At 42.3% G+C, this 15169-nt stretch overlaps 1 protein-coding gene across 2 annotated transcripts in view; it reads right to left on the bottom strand.

The window, feature by feature from the left end:
* The window catches only part of KRIT1 (KRIT1 ankyrin repeat containing), a 449032-nt gene that overhangs the window by 415523 nt on the left and 18340 nt on the right, over positions 1-15169 (bottom strand). The window contains exon 2 of one of the 2 annotated variants that reach the window (XM_069211630.1): positions 4710-4876. The exons of the other annotated variant lie outside the window; for it this stretch is intronic. Within the exon in view, the coding sequence (XP_069067731.1) occupies positions 4710-4811 (102 nt within the window). The 5' untranslated portion in view covers positions 4812-4876. The remainder of the gene's footprint in view (positions 1-4709; positions 4877-15169) is intronic. 2 annotated transcript variants of the gene reach the window in all.

Raw genomic sequence — 15169 nt, forward strand, 5'->3', positions numbered from 1 at the left:
TGTTAAAAGTGCCAATAAAATGTTGTGTATAAAACAAAACTAATCATTTACGTTTTCTCCCACTTCAAAGTGCCATATCTATAACAGAAAGATACAGTCATTTTTTAATATGGGATGAATTCAAAATGAAGAAACATATTTCATCAAACTTTACGACACAACTGGATTAATTGAAAGTGGAGAAAAATATCAAGACAATGTTGCAGAGAAATATTTTTCTTTACTTAAAATTATTGTATTTTCAGCTATAAATATGGCACAGTGTCCGCTGAGCACTGGAAACAAGAGGCCTGCTGTTTGTAAATGTGACACTTCGAAATAGGAGAAAATTATAATGAAGAGTTAACTTAACGATTAAGTTATTTCTTCATTTTAATTTTCTCCTATTTAAAAACAGCCAGAAACAACATTTTGTTCCCACTTCCAATACTGAGTTGACAAGGACTTCTGTTTCAGAGTTAAATATCTCAATGTTTCAGTTCTTCACCTCTATGTCTCTGTGCCTCACCCTGGGTCAAAAATCTGACTTTAGCACTGCTCATTTGCAGACCCTGCTATCTGCAGCATGATGATAATGTATTCTGAAGGTGTCTGTGGGCTACTGATAATGCATGATCGACCGGTTGGAGACACCAGCTCTATACATGTATAAAATGATATTTCGATGACGTGGAGGATAAGCAAGAGGTGACGGAGTGAGGAAGCAGGGATGATTGCAATCATGCCCAAGCTGAATATGGTATTGATGTTGGTAATCAAGACATTTACTTCTTAGACAGATGTGAACTGAATAAGAGTGTCATGTGAAGATGATCTGTTGGTTTTTAAAACAATCTGCTTGCTAGCAGCATATATGTAAGTTGCAAACTCTAAAATGAGTACGAGTGAGATAACAGCGAAAACAGCAGATGAGAGAGCCATTGAAAACCTTGTCGGTATCCTATAGAGGCACAGATGCGCACTGTGCCCCAGTGGTGGCATGGGAGTTCCACAGATTTAATCCATCAGTGGAGAACAATAATTAGGATAAGGATGAGCATTGAATTTCACAATCCTGTAGTCTATCTAGAAGGGTGTAATGGTGGATTAGGTTAAAGGCAATAAAGAAAACAAGAATAATGAAGATTCTGTTGCCAGTGAAATTGTTTTTTAGTTTCAGGTCACCCTGGACATACATGCCAATCCAAATTATAAGCTCTGAGCAAGTCAGAGCAAAGCATGTGCTTTGAGATGATAGTTGGTTAGATAGGGGGTCAGGCAAGACATAAGATATAAGAGATGGGTCTGTACCTTGAATGGGTCCAGCTCAGACTCTCTTTAGGAAGAGAAGTCCTCTGCGTTCTTGAACTCATGTAATATTGTGCCTGTCTGAGGTGGTGAGCTGAACAAACTGCTGCCTTATCTGCAGTGCTGAAGGTGTAAGTTTTCTGAAAAACAATTGTAGGTAATGATCGTAGGGTGATCCTGCCATCCTGAAGCTCAGTAAGGTTGATGGGATTAAAACCAATCAAAGTTGTTGTCCTTTGGTTGGGTATGTAAATTGGTCAGTAGTGGGAGTCTCTATCCAATGGTTTTCCCTCCATGTCTAAAAAAAACAACTTCAGAAAAATGCAAAAGTTTAGTCTAACAATACAACAGAATTCTGGGTGGAGCAAGATAACACTGAATTTCTCACAAACTCATAAGGCTTTTTCTGAAAAGATGCAATGCTTTTGCTGTTCCAACAGCCGTAGAGTTGTTTTCAATTAGAGGCTGCGAAGGTCACAATAAAATAGGTAAGCAAAAAAAAAGGGCATCAATTAAAATTTGCCACTGGGTGACGGGAGAAGGGTGCATATCATTCGCCTTCTTCTAATGGTGGACCCAACAGGTTCTTGAATCTGATGGGGCTTTGCTGACTGTTTCTGTAGTAACATGCAATGTACTAAAGAATTAGGGACAACATGCAGGCATGAGGAGCAAGAGGTGGGACAACACTGAACAAATAGAGGTGGTTTGTTGGGCAGAGCCACAGGCTATATGGAGGCATTGCTCTCTGTGAAGTTCAAATGGCATCCGAGAGATAGATTCTCCCTATGTTTCTTGTCATATTTAGTGCTTAGATTACATTTTACTTGGGCACATATCTTATAGGAAACATCTTTAGGAATTACCAAATCTGAAGAAAAATGTCAACTACAATGATGTCAGGTGCCAGTCTCTTAGTGATCAATTGAAAGAATAACTAACAAGAAGAAACTAAACAGTGGGGGGTGGAAGGAGCTTAGCCACGTACTCTGCTTGACCACAGATCACTCATTGTCTAAAATATAACTTTATAACTAGGGCTCACGGTTTTCGCCTTTTACATAAATATACCAGACAGGAAACAATCTATTTTGTTGTCTGCGTTAATTTTTTAAACACAGAAAAGAAAATGAGAAAGTAGGTGTGACTGAGTGATCCTCAGTGATGAACAGATAGGTGTTTGCACTACAATCCAATTCCGGATTTTCAGGGTGAGTTTCATAACATTAGTCGATTCCATCCCATATGATCCCCTGCTACTCAAGCCAGAAAAATGCCTGAACGGAATTACATCAAAAGTGTCATGAGAGTAGAACCTTACTTAGGAAAGTGCCTTTCTTGGTTTGGTGTCAATCTGTTCAGCAGTTTTATGGAAATTAGCATTGAAAAGGTGTTTTGGTCTGGTACTGAAGAGGTTAAATTATAGCAATCTCTTGACTGTTAATTTGTAGAGTTATATGTACCTGGAGCCATGGACCCCCATAAATCTAAAAATATAAAAAATAGCCAAATCTGATTGGACAAGGGAGTCTTTTATCTTCCATTTTTCCTGTGGCTATATGACTTTACACAGATTAAAAAACAAATGCAGATTCTACTGCAGGGTTCACAAATCTCTGCGTTGCGTTTTTGGTTGCCCACTCCCCGGGCTCCAAGGATCCTGGTTGTGGGTTCTTAAATCTGGCCTAAGTTTCATGGGCAGGGACTGTAAACCAACAGGTTGCTTACTGGACTCATTTTGTTACATTTACGGGATCCCATATCTGAAACCAGGTATGCGGGCAACAAGGAAGATACAATAGGAGTCAAAGAGCCTGTTATCGCTTGCACATCCCATGACAGGAACCACAAACCAATCCTAAAAAAAAAACCAAGAGCCTAAGAGGGTTTGCAGTGAGGTTGAGCGCAGGTATCCCACTGCAAACAGCTGAAAACGGTGCGCAGAGGGGGATGGCTGCCAATGGCACACTGGGTGCAGAGTCTTACCAAGGCTGAGCATGCACAGCAGATTACCACAAGCAGCAGGTTGGCTGCAACCTACCTATGCAGCATATGGGCAAAGGCCTTATTTAGGAGGTGTTGACTGCCTGTGGCAGGTAGGGAAAAGGGTCTGGCTGCAGAACCCTGCACCCAACATTACATGCGGAAAGTCATTGATAGTTGACAGTAAATAGGAAGTTAGGCACAGGTAAAAGATGGGTGTGGTATATCACAACAAAACTACAAACATTCACTTAAAAAAAAGGTTAAAGTGAAGTTATGGCTAGCATAGGTTATAAGACCATAACATAATTTAAAAAAAATAAACTCACAAATTAATTGAAAAGGCCACGGTTAAAATACAGGTATCGCTACAAAACAACACCTAAAAACTACTGAAATTCACCAGTTACGGTTAGGTGTACTAATTATAACATGAACAGACGTCATGCACTGTCAATGACCTTACATATTACATCATTCATGTCATGTTAAATCACATGATTAATGACATCATTAATGACATTTCAATTGACATCATTGATTAGAGCACTGACAGAATCGAAAGGCATCAGTACCTGGTGTTGGCTGTGTGCATCTGAGGTCAGCCGCAGAACTAGGCCTGGTGCCCAGCTCTCTGTAAGTGAACAACCCACATTGTTCACGGCCTTTGATGTGCACAACAGGTTCGGCCAGAGAGCCCGGCTTTTGGCCAGGCCCACAGCCAACCTTCTTCAGGTGGCCAATCCCCCACTGTGCATGGCCTTCAGATGTGCGCAACAGGGGCGCAACGGGGGCTGGCCGCAAAACCTGACCTACAGCAAACCCTCAATGGTTGGCCAACCTTTCCTACAAATGTTCTTTAGCACCAGGCCCTGAGCCAACCCCACTATTTCCAGCCTTTGGGTGTGTGCAGTGGGAGTCGCCACAGTGCCTGACCCATGGCCAGGCCACGCACCCCACCCTCCATAAGTGAAAAGTTCCTTTTGAGCACAGCTTTCAGCTGTGTGCACTAGTGATTGGCCACAGGGCCTGGTCTTAGGCCAAGGCCTGACTGAAGGGTTTGTTTGATGCCAACCACATTAAAAAACCTACATGCTTCTAAGTATGAGTAGGCATTTATCACGTAAAGCACTGTGTGAATTTACTGATGGCCACTTAATTTTCACAATACACAAACTAAAACATGGATAAATAGAGAGAAGGTTAGTAAAAAGTAAATGGCCATAAAGATGAATTAAATATAAAAAATACCATGCAGTCACAAGCCCCAAGTATAAAACAATAACCACGTTGAGAGTTTAGCGGGTACTACGAACGTCTCATACACAAAGTCACAGGTCAACAGATACCCTGTGGCATTCTTGTTCTCTAAAAATACTGTAACAGGAAAATTACTGCCAAACTGATCAAACTGTCAAGAAAAGAATGAGTATGCTTACTTCATATGATTTTGCTCGATATTCACGGGAGTTGAGACTTGCAGAATTTTTGGGGCGAATCACAGCAACATACACATCTTCAATGTTATCTGAACTTCCCATTTTTTTTTGGCTCGTGGATGCGACTTAGGGACAACATTGAATACACATGGACAGCCAGGATCAGACTGCAGAAACGAGATGAAAATAAAAATAATCAAACGGGGTCCCAAGGAATGTGAATGCTACAAATGCTGGATCCACAGCGGACGGATGATGGGACTGAAAGGGCACTTAGAAAGTATATATGATGAGGGACAAAGAAAGAAAATGCACACATATACATACATACATACATACATCTCTAGGTGCCTCTGAATAACACCGAATAGCTCTGATGACATATGGGTGTTTACCTAAAAATGTGATTTATTTACGTCTTTATGTAAATAGATTTTATCCTGCAGGGCACTCTGCAGTTTCTTTTCTAGACTAAAGATCCTCCATCCCTTTTCTCCCCCCACCAGACTCCCACTGGGCTGAGACAAAATCAGGCTGGGCTAATTAAGTTTTGTCTTGAAGAGTGCTGTGTTTCTTATATCTGAGGGACAATATCTTGTTGGTCACATATATTGCACCGCCCCATAAATGTAATGATGGAGAATGCATCAAGCTTTCAATTGAACCCTCTATTCGACTTCAAGGCAGTGTAGTTTTCTCCCTGCATCCACACAGTGCTCATATTTCCTCACCCCATCCACCAGATCAACCCCTGTGTTCTGGGAAACCAGCATAATTTTAAGTGATCCAAAAATACAATGGCTTGACATCAACCAGAGTTCCCACTAGCTTAGGTCTTATGTAGAGTGATACACTGTCTCAATACCCTCAATGTAAACAAAAAATACTTCTGTTATACAGACGTAAAATATGTCTGTATATTTATTTGTAAGTAGTTTGTTAAGTGAATATCTATTATCGCACCTGTTCCAGCAACTTGGAGCCTGTCACACACAAGCTACAATTTCTACCCTGATTTTTGTTTTTTCTCTGCAGAAGTTCCATCTTGTCCCCCATTTAACGGGGGTCGGCTCATTATCGCTCAACTTCTAATCTTTTCCAAGCACAAGAGTAGCCCAGTTACCCACCCTAACTCCTGATATCAATCAAAATCAATGTTATCAGCATAGTATTTACACCGAAGACCCCATATCTGAATGACAGAGAATACGGCCTAATATACACCATGAACAGGCACAATGTCAGGAAGGGTGCACAGGATAGCCCACAGTCCAAGATGGTCCCCCACAAAGGTAAACAGACAGATCTTGATTGCTATGACTGTTTGATTCTTGTATTCAAAGAAGGATCTAAACCAACTCAATGGTGAGCTAATAACTCATAGCACTGATGAGCCAAGAGTCTTCCATCGTCAAGGGTATAGAACACCATACACAGATCCACAGGAGTAACCTCCATGACCATTCCGATTCTATAAACAATGTCTATTAGGGCTGCCTCAATCCAGTGCCAGGGTAAAATATTTGACTGTTGTGAAGCTAAGAGTTCACAATGTCGAAAGACAGTGGGAGAAGCAACCTACAAGAACAAGATGAAAGAGAATGTAGACCAAATCACCCAGAGGAGGAACAAACGGGTAAGAGGGTTGAGAGGTAGGCTTCCCTTGCTGGATGTTCATGAAAAAAGGGACTGGAAGCGGCCAGTGTGATGGCATATGAAGAGGAAGAATATTCATTTGAAAAGGAAAGATTAAACAATCTAACTAATGAGTAGACAGCCACAAGATAGAACAAGGAGGATGATTAATGTGGGTAACACAACAGAGAGTAAAAATAATATGTAGCATATGCTTATCTGGAGACAGGGACAAACAATAAATGGTGAGAATGCTAAGGCAAGGGTATGTGCAGAGCTGACAAAGCCCACACACAGGGTGGACCATTACTAAGGACAAACAAATATTAAAACCTACTGATTAGGGCCAGAAACCAAGGACAACCTGGAAGGGGTCAGCAAAAAGTGCAGCCATGCCATTGTGGTAATGAAAGCAAAAGAGGAAAGAAACACAGCATTGGTCTGTTAAACAAACAAAGTGCGCTAGCCTCAAGGACGATAACTGCTGGGAGAAGGCATAGCATAGGGGAATAAAATTGCCGACATGGTCTGCAAAAAAAAAAAAGAAATGAAATCCTGGGTATTTGCATGTTTCTGAAAAACCTATAGCAACTTCCGTCCCACAAAACAGTGCAACAGCATATGGCTGCGTCATACCACTTTTTGCCATGACTTTCAGCCATCGTGAACAGCAGATGTGCTGCTATAAAATATGACTAAAAGACATTAACAAAGCCAATAGCTTTTGCATTGCTGAGACCTATTTCCTTTGCCAATGCTTGCTTCCATATAGTTTCTTCTGTTGACTAGTCTATTTTCTTCTTTCTCCCTTACGATTTCACTTACATACAACAGAGTGCTTACAATTTTAATTTCATAGACTTCCTTCGTTGTGTCTACTAATTTATCAGCTATTTTAGCATTCATCTTCCCGATTTCACTTGCAGTTGTGTATGCTTGTGCTGACAAATTGTTTAAATGTTGTCTTAAGTTCAAATTCGATGAGATGGTGTTATGTTTTGGTTCCTATGATGCATAAGTTCCCTTCTGTATTACCTTGGTAATAGAATCCTCGAGCCGGGGATTCTACGGGAGAACGGTTGGAAACGAGGAAGAGGAAGGCATCGACGAGGGGTTTGCGGTTTATGCTGTTGTGGGTGGATGTACAATAAAGAATTATAAATAAGAAGGAAAACGACTCCATGTCAACTGGCGACGAGTTATAACTTGGCATCCGCCCTTCATCGGACCCATGTATTAACCACACGATCTTAATGTGATTCAAGCCAACGCTGGTGCCAAACTACGTGCATGTTGAGATACCTGTGAGTATTTCAAGCTTTCATAATGGCGTGTTGAGCGATAGTATTTACATCTGACTGCAAGCGACGTGCTCCGTTAAACATGCGCTTTGTTCCAAAAATAAAAGAGAAAATTCCGGTGCGACTACATATGTTTCCTAACCACAACGTTATTTAACAAATGAAAAGAGAACTCTCACTGTTTGCTGCCACACGCTGATTACGGCCACATCATTATGCATAGTTATTAAAACCGCGACGCTTGCAACATTAATACGGCGAGATTCACGGTATAAACCTACTGTATCCTTGTGAACTGTGTTACTGTGCTCACGGACATCAGTGTCAGTCGACATCCTTTCCTCTTGCCGACACTGGAGGAACCTGAGATATTCAAAGAGTAAAACAGGAATTTTTTTTTCCCACTACAGGAAGTGTATATAAACTAGTGCGCTAACAGAAGGAGAACTATGGCACATTCAGGAAGTATTACTGGAGAATCTTTTATTAGACAGTTTTTATTTACATTTAATATTTTTTATCATCAACAATGTCTCTTCTCAGCATGTCTCAACCTCCACAATTCTTATCTGAATGGGGCGAACCAATTTTACCATGGAAAAAATGGATACATTTATTTGATTCATATTTAATTGGTATTGGTGGAGAGAAATTTTCCCCTGCAAGGAAACAAGGCATTCTGTTGCACAATCTGGGAGTTGAGGGCCGAAATATTTACGACAGCCTTGATTTGATAGCCGTTGGCACAGCCGAGGGTGAACCTAGAGATGTCTATGCGATGTCAATCATGATGCTCAAAAAACATTTTGGTGGTCGCATAAATGTTGTCATGGAAAGACACAAGTTCTTTATGAGAGTGCAAGCCAAAGATGAAAGGGATGGCAACTACATTGCTTCGCTCAAGACGTTGGCTCAAACATGTGACTTTGCTGAACTCACTGACTCATTAATACCTGACCAACTTGTGCGTTGCACCAACAACCCTAGAGTCCAAGAGAAACTACTGGCAAAGAACCCAACCTTGCAGGAAGCAAAGATTATCGCTAAGGGCATGGAACTGGCCATTTTATGGGCAAAAGAGATGTAAGATGTAGGTCCTGGTCGTGGCATCCATGCTGAACCTACCTTCCCGGTTTCTTCTTGTGACTGTGCTCGGGAATGTGACCTTGTGCAGAAAGTGTCCAGTAAAGTACAAATTAGTAATGATACTCTGGAGAAAGGCAACATCAGATGTTACAAGTGTGGCAATGTTGGCCATTTGGCTAGCAACCTGAAATGCTTTGCTAGAAATGTAAATTGCAGAAATTGTGGAAAAAGGGGGCATTTAGCGAAAAAATGCAAAAGCTCAAAAGTGAATATAGTCAGCGAGTCAACAAGCACACAACATGTGATTTTGCATGTTGATTACACCAACCTACAGTTCAGTGAAAACAAGCTAGTCATGCCAAAATGTGATGTTGGTATTGGTGGGAAAATGGTCCCAGTTCTTGCTGATTCAGGATCCCCGTTTACGCTAATTGGGGACATGAATTGGGAAAGGATCTTTGCGGGTGAACAGATTGAACTAATTCCACCTGACATTGATCCTATTGGTTATGGTGGACAGAAAATTGATCTTATTGGATATTCTGTGATGACGATAGAATTTAAAGGGCGTGAAACGGTAGGAAAAGTCTACGTAGCAAAACGAGGCAACAGTCTGTTGGGGTGGCGCCATCAGAGAGATTTAGGAATCGTTTTAAACCTGAATACCCCTGACCAGGTTCTTTCTGTTTATAATCTGGGTGATGATGAGCAGATTGTAAGTAGTTTCCCAGAGGTTTTTAGTGACGGGCTCGGACTACTGAAAAACTTCAAACACAAAATCATCCTAAAGTCCAATGCCAGACCGGCTGAATACAAAATGATGAAGATGCCTCACCTGATGTTGCAGCCCTTGCAAGATGAACTCGACAGATTACTGGGCTTGGGTGTTATAGAAGAGATTAAAGCCTCAGAGTGGTTGGCGGCCATAGTTTTGGCTCCCAAAGATAACGGGGAAAAAAATCAGATTATGTGTTGATCGTAGAGGTCTCAATCAATGCATTTGGGTAGACCGTCAGCCGCTGCCTAACATCAATGAGACTTTGACTGGGGCTAATGTGTTCAGTGTTTTGGACCTTTCAGCAGCGTACCATCAGATCCTGCTTCATGAAGAATCAAGGCATCTTACCTCCTTTGTTACCCCTCTGGGGGCATTCAGATATGTTAGAATGCCTTTTGGTTTGGCTTCTGCTGCTGCTTGTTTTCAGAGAATAATGAAGGAGGTATTCAAAGGTCTTGATTCTGTTTCGTTTTTTCAGGACGACATTCTTGTTTATGGCAAAGACACTGATGAGCATGATACTATCCTGAAAGCTGTACATGTGAGGTTGAGAGAGAATTGATTGACTGTGAAGAGGGAGAAATGTAAGTTTAGAGTTGGAACTGTTTCTTTTCTGGGTCATACTATCTCTGGTCATGGAATCAAACCGAAATTGGAGTTGGCTAAATCAATTGTGTCAGTACCAACACATTTGGACAAACATCAAGTACGATCATTTCTTGGTCTTGCAGAATATTACTCTAAATTTGTCAAGAATTTTGCGAGTATTGTTCAACCATTGAGAATGATCCTGAAGAAGGGTGTGAAGTATGAGTGGACTCCACAATGTGAGGAGGCGTTTAATGCAGTAAAGAATGACATAGGAAAGATGCCTCCTGTAGGAAGTTGGCTCTGTATGCACTATTTCAAAGTAAGGAATAGTATGCACAGAGTCCAAGGGTCCCCCTTAGAGGTAAGATAGTGGCAAAAAGAGATAATACTAATGCTCTATTTTGTGGTAGTGTGGTCGAGCAGTAGGCTTATCAAAGGAGTAGTGTTAAGCATTTGTTGTACATACACACAGGCAATAAATGAGGAACACACACTCAGAGAGTTCAGGCAGTCGCGGTCAGGGGGAGCCTCGGGATTCCCTCTGCAGGCGTCGCTGTGGGGGCTCAGGGGGGACAACTTTGGTTACTCACGGTCTCGGAGTCGCCGGAGGGTCCTCCCTGAGGTGTTGGTTCTCCACCAGTCGAGTCGGGGTCGCCGGGTGCAGTGTTGCAAGTCTCACGCTTCTTGCGGGGAGTTGCAGGGGTCTTTAAGTCTGCTCCTTGAAACAAAGTTGCAGTTCTTTTGGAGCAGGGCCGCTGTCCTCGGGAGTTCCTTGTTTTGCTTGAAGCAGGGCAGTCCTCTGAGGATTCAGAGGTCGCTGGTCCTTTGGAAAGCGTCGCTGGAGCAGGGTTCTTTGGAAGGCAGGAGACAGGCCGGTAGGACTGGGGCCAAAGCAGTTGGTGTCTTCTGTTCTTCCTCTGCAGGGGTTTTTCAGCTCAGCAGTCTTCTTCTTCTTGTAGGTTTCAGGAATCTAAATTCTTAGGTTCAGGGGAGCCCTTAAATACTAAATTTAAGGGCGTGTTTAGGTCTGGGGGGTTAGTAGCCAATGGCTACTAGCCCTGAGGGTGGGTACACCCTCTTTGTGCCTCCTCCCAAGGGGAGGGGGGTCACATTCCTATCCCTATTGGGGGAATCCTCCTTCTACAAGATGGAGGATTTCTAAAAGTCAGAGTCACCTCAGCTCAGGACACCTTAGGGGCTGTCCTGACTGGCCAGTGACTCCTCCTTGTTTTTCTCATTATCTCTCCTGGACTTGCCGCCAAAAGTGGGGCTGTGTCCAGGGGGCGGGCATCTCCACTTGCTGGAGTGCCCTGGGGCATTGTAACACGAAGCTTGAGCCTTTGAAGCTCACTGCTAGGTGTTACAGTTCCTGCAGGGGGGAGGTGTGAAGCACCTCCACCCAGAGCAGGCTTTGTTTCTGTCCTCAGAGAGCACAAAGGCTCTCACCGCATGAGGTCAGACACTCGTCTCTCAGCAGCAGGCTGGCACAGACCAGTCAGTCCTGCACTGAACAATTGGGTAAAATACAGGGGGTATCTCTAAGATGCCCTCTGTGTGCATTTTTTAATAAATCCAACACTGGCATCAGTGTGGGTTTATTATTCTGAGAAGTTTGATACTAAACTTCCCAGTATTCAGTGTAGCCATTATGGAGCTGTGGAGTTTGTTTTTGACAGACTCCCAGACCATATATTCTTATGGCTACCCTGCACTTACAATGTCTAAGGTTTTGCTTAGACACTGTAGGGGCATAGTGCTCATGCACCTATGCCCTCACCTGTGGTATAGTGCACCCTGCCTTAGGGCTGTAAGGCCTGCTAGAGGGGTGACTTACCTATGCCACAGGCAGTGTGAGGTTGGCATGGCACCCTGAGGGGAGTGCCATGTCGATTTACTCGTTTTGTCCTCACCAGCACACACAAGCTGGCAAGCAGTGTGTCTGTGCTGAGTGAGGGGTCCCTAGGGTGGCATAAGACATGCTGCAGCCCTTAGAGACCTTCCCTGGCATCAGGGCCCTTGGTACCAGGGGTACCAGTTACAAGGTACTTACCTGGGTGCCAGGGTTGTGCCAATTGTGGAAACAACTGTACATTTTAGGTGAAAGAACACTGGTGCTGGAGCCTGGTTAGCAGGGTCCCAGCACACTTCTCATTCAAGTCAGCATCAGTATCAGGCAAAAAGTGGGGGGTAACTGCAAAAGGGAGCCATTTCTTTACACCTCCCTTAGGCCATTTTGATGTGAAGCGTAAAACATTCTTATCCACTGATGCTAGTTTGAAAGGCCTTGGTGCAGTTCTCTCGCAACATGTGGATGGGGAAGAAAGAGTGGTGGCGTTTGCGTCACATTCCCTTTGAAGTCAGGAGGAATGGTATTCAGTGAGTGAGCGTGAGGCATTGGCCTGCACCTGGGCCATAAATCATTTTACATTTTATCTATGGGGTCTACCATTTGTACTCAGGAGTGATCACAAACCCTTAGTACAGATGTTCAACTGCCGAAACATCGAGAGTACAACGCCACAAATCAAGCGCTGGGTGGAGAGCTTGTTGGATTTTAATTATCTTGTGGAGTATTACCCAGGAAAGAAGAATATTCCTGCTGATTTTCTTACTAGGTTACCAGTAGTTGATTGCAGTCCTGATGAGCAAGTCCCTGTGTTATGGATTAAAGAATCTGCTTTAGACAAGGCGGAATGGGACGAAGACTGTAGTAATGACTCTGTTTTAAGACTAGTTATGGATTATGTGGTTCAAGGGTGGCCGTGTTTGAGTGATCGTCATGTGAATACCAAAGCCTTTTGGAATGTTAGGGATGAGTTGAGTATCATTGATGGCAATTTGTTCAGAGATAACAGGTTAGTCCCTCCCTTTAATTTACATGAGTAACTGATTAATTTAGGTCATGAGGGACATCTAGGTAGGAATCTCACAAAAGCCAGTATCAGAGAGTGTTATTGGTGGCCGGGCCTGGACAAACAAGTGGAAATTGTTGTGAAGGACTGTTTGTAATGTGCTGGAAATGACAAATCCAGGATCATTTGGACCGCTCCTTTGTCCCCCGTTTCTATTCCTGATGAACCATCGGTCAAACTGGGTCTGGATTTGATAGGACCTTTTGAAACGTTGCCATACAATGAGAGATTTGTGACTCTCCTTGTTGATTACACTTCCAAATGGGTCACCGCTAGTTGTGTACACTCTGTTACCGCCAGAACTGTGATAGATTTTTTAACTGACGTGTTTGCCTGTGACGGGATTCCAAGGGTAATAGTGACTGATAATGGTGTTCAGTTCACTTCCTCAGAAATGAAGGATTTCCTTAAAAACTTCGCAATCTCTCATTATCATACTGCACTTTATGCACCCCAAGCTAATGGGTTGGTTGAGAAAATGAATCAGTTAGTGAAAGCAAGTGCTCAAGTAGCTCTGGAGAACAGAGTGCCTTTAAAAACTGTGTTGAGGGAAACGTTATGGGCCCACAGGAATGCACCAATGTTGTTACTAGTATGTATCCGTTCTGTATTTTGAAGGGCAGATTAGCAGGCTCGAAGCTGAATCCTTCGTGGTTGCATCCTAAAACTCAAGATTGTGCTAGGTTTAGTAACACAAAGGTTTGAAGCTGAATCCTTCGTGGTTGCATCCTAAAACTCAAGATTGTGCTAGGTTCAGTAACACAAAGAATGTTCATGCTAGTATAATTGCGAACCAGACAAAGTATAAGGAGAGATTTGATGAGAGGCGTTGTGTGCGTCAGAGGGGATTGCATGAAGGCGAATTGGTGTTTATCAAGAAACCTGTGTGGTGTCCCAAAGGAGGATCTAAATATATTGGACCAAAGAGGATTATAGAAGTGAAGAAGAATGTTGTTGTCCTAGAAGGTGGCGAAGTATGGAGCATGTCTCGACTAGCCAAGTGTGCCAAGTTGTTAGATGAACATGATGTTGTTTTGCCTGATTCAGATGTGAGTGTGGGAGTAAGAAGGAATGGAAGGAGCTGCACATATCCTAAACACCTCAGGGAATTTGTGAGTTAAAATCATGCCCTAGTTATACATTGAGAACTGTGATAATGACTGTAATGTACATTTCATGACAGTTTCTATCTCATCTTGTTAGCTCGTCCTGCATATCTGATATTAATTTTTGTTTCTGTTATATAAATGTATATAGTTCAAAAACAAACAGTTGCTAGCAACTTCACCACCGCACTCCAGGAGGAAATTATTTATTTTTATTGCAGTCAGGATTAAATCACCATCCTTCACCACTGACGCATTTCGACCTACTGGTCTTGATCACAGTAACTTAGTCCTATCTCCATGTCCCCTATTTATAGTGTCTCTCCTATGACTCCTATTGGTGCATTGTGGGACATGTAGTCTATTAAAAATAAATTAAATGTTGTGCATTAAAAACCAAGCTCCCCACCACCACAGAACGTGCCCAACGCTACACAAATTGTCTAAATGAATATGTGCAAAGAATATCACTATTCACAACAATCATTATGTCCATTTCTATTTTGTTGGTACTATTAACCTTGCTTAATACAATTACCTATGTGGTTGCTATATGTACCTGATAATAGATTGGTGCACTTATCTATTATTGTTATTCATACTTTCTCATATACATCCTAAATTTACCTCATTTTCTCCTTGATATTTATCTATAAATGTCCTCTATCCACACATCCACAGGTAATCTTATGTAATAACTGTTAGCAAGAGCGTATATATCCTCAACCTACAGATGATAATGCAATTCTTCATCCCCATTCAGACCCCTCTGGCTTTTGGTTTTGAGCTGTATTATGAACCGTGACTCCAAACGTCTCAGTTGTAACTCTCTATCTCCTTCCCTTTCATTGCTCTCTACACTCGGAATACCAAAAAATCTCATGTCTGTCCATTTAGCTCCATCATGAGTCATAGGGTGTTTTGCAATAGCATAGGTTGTATCCTTATTTTGCACGGCTCTAATGTGTTCCAAAATGCGTTTTTTCAAAGGACAAATTGTACTGCCCACATAACGCAGACCACATGTGCATTGAATCACATATACCACATA

Source organism: Pleurodeles waltl, chromosome 10 (genome assembly GCF_031143425.1).
Source record: "Pleurodeles waltl isolate 20211129_DDA chromosome 10, aPleWal1.hap1.20221129, whole genome shotgun sequence".
Taxonomy (NCBI): Eukaryota; Metazoa; Chordata; class Amphibia; order Caudata; family Salamandridae; genus Pleurodeles; species Pleurodeles waltl.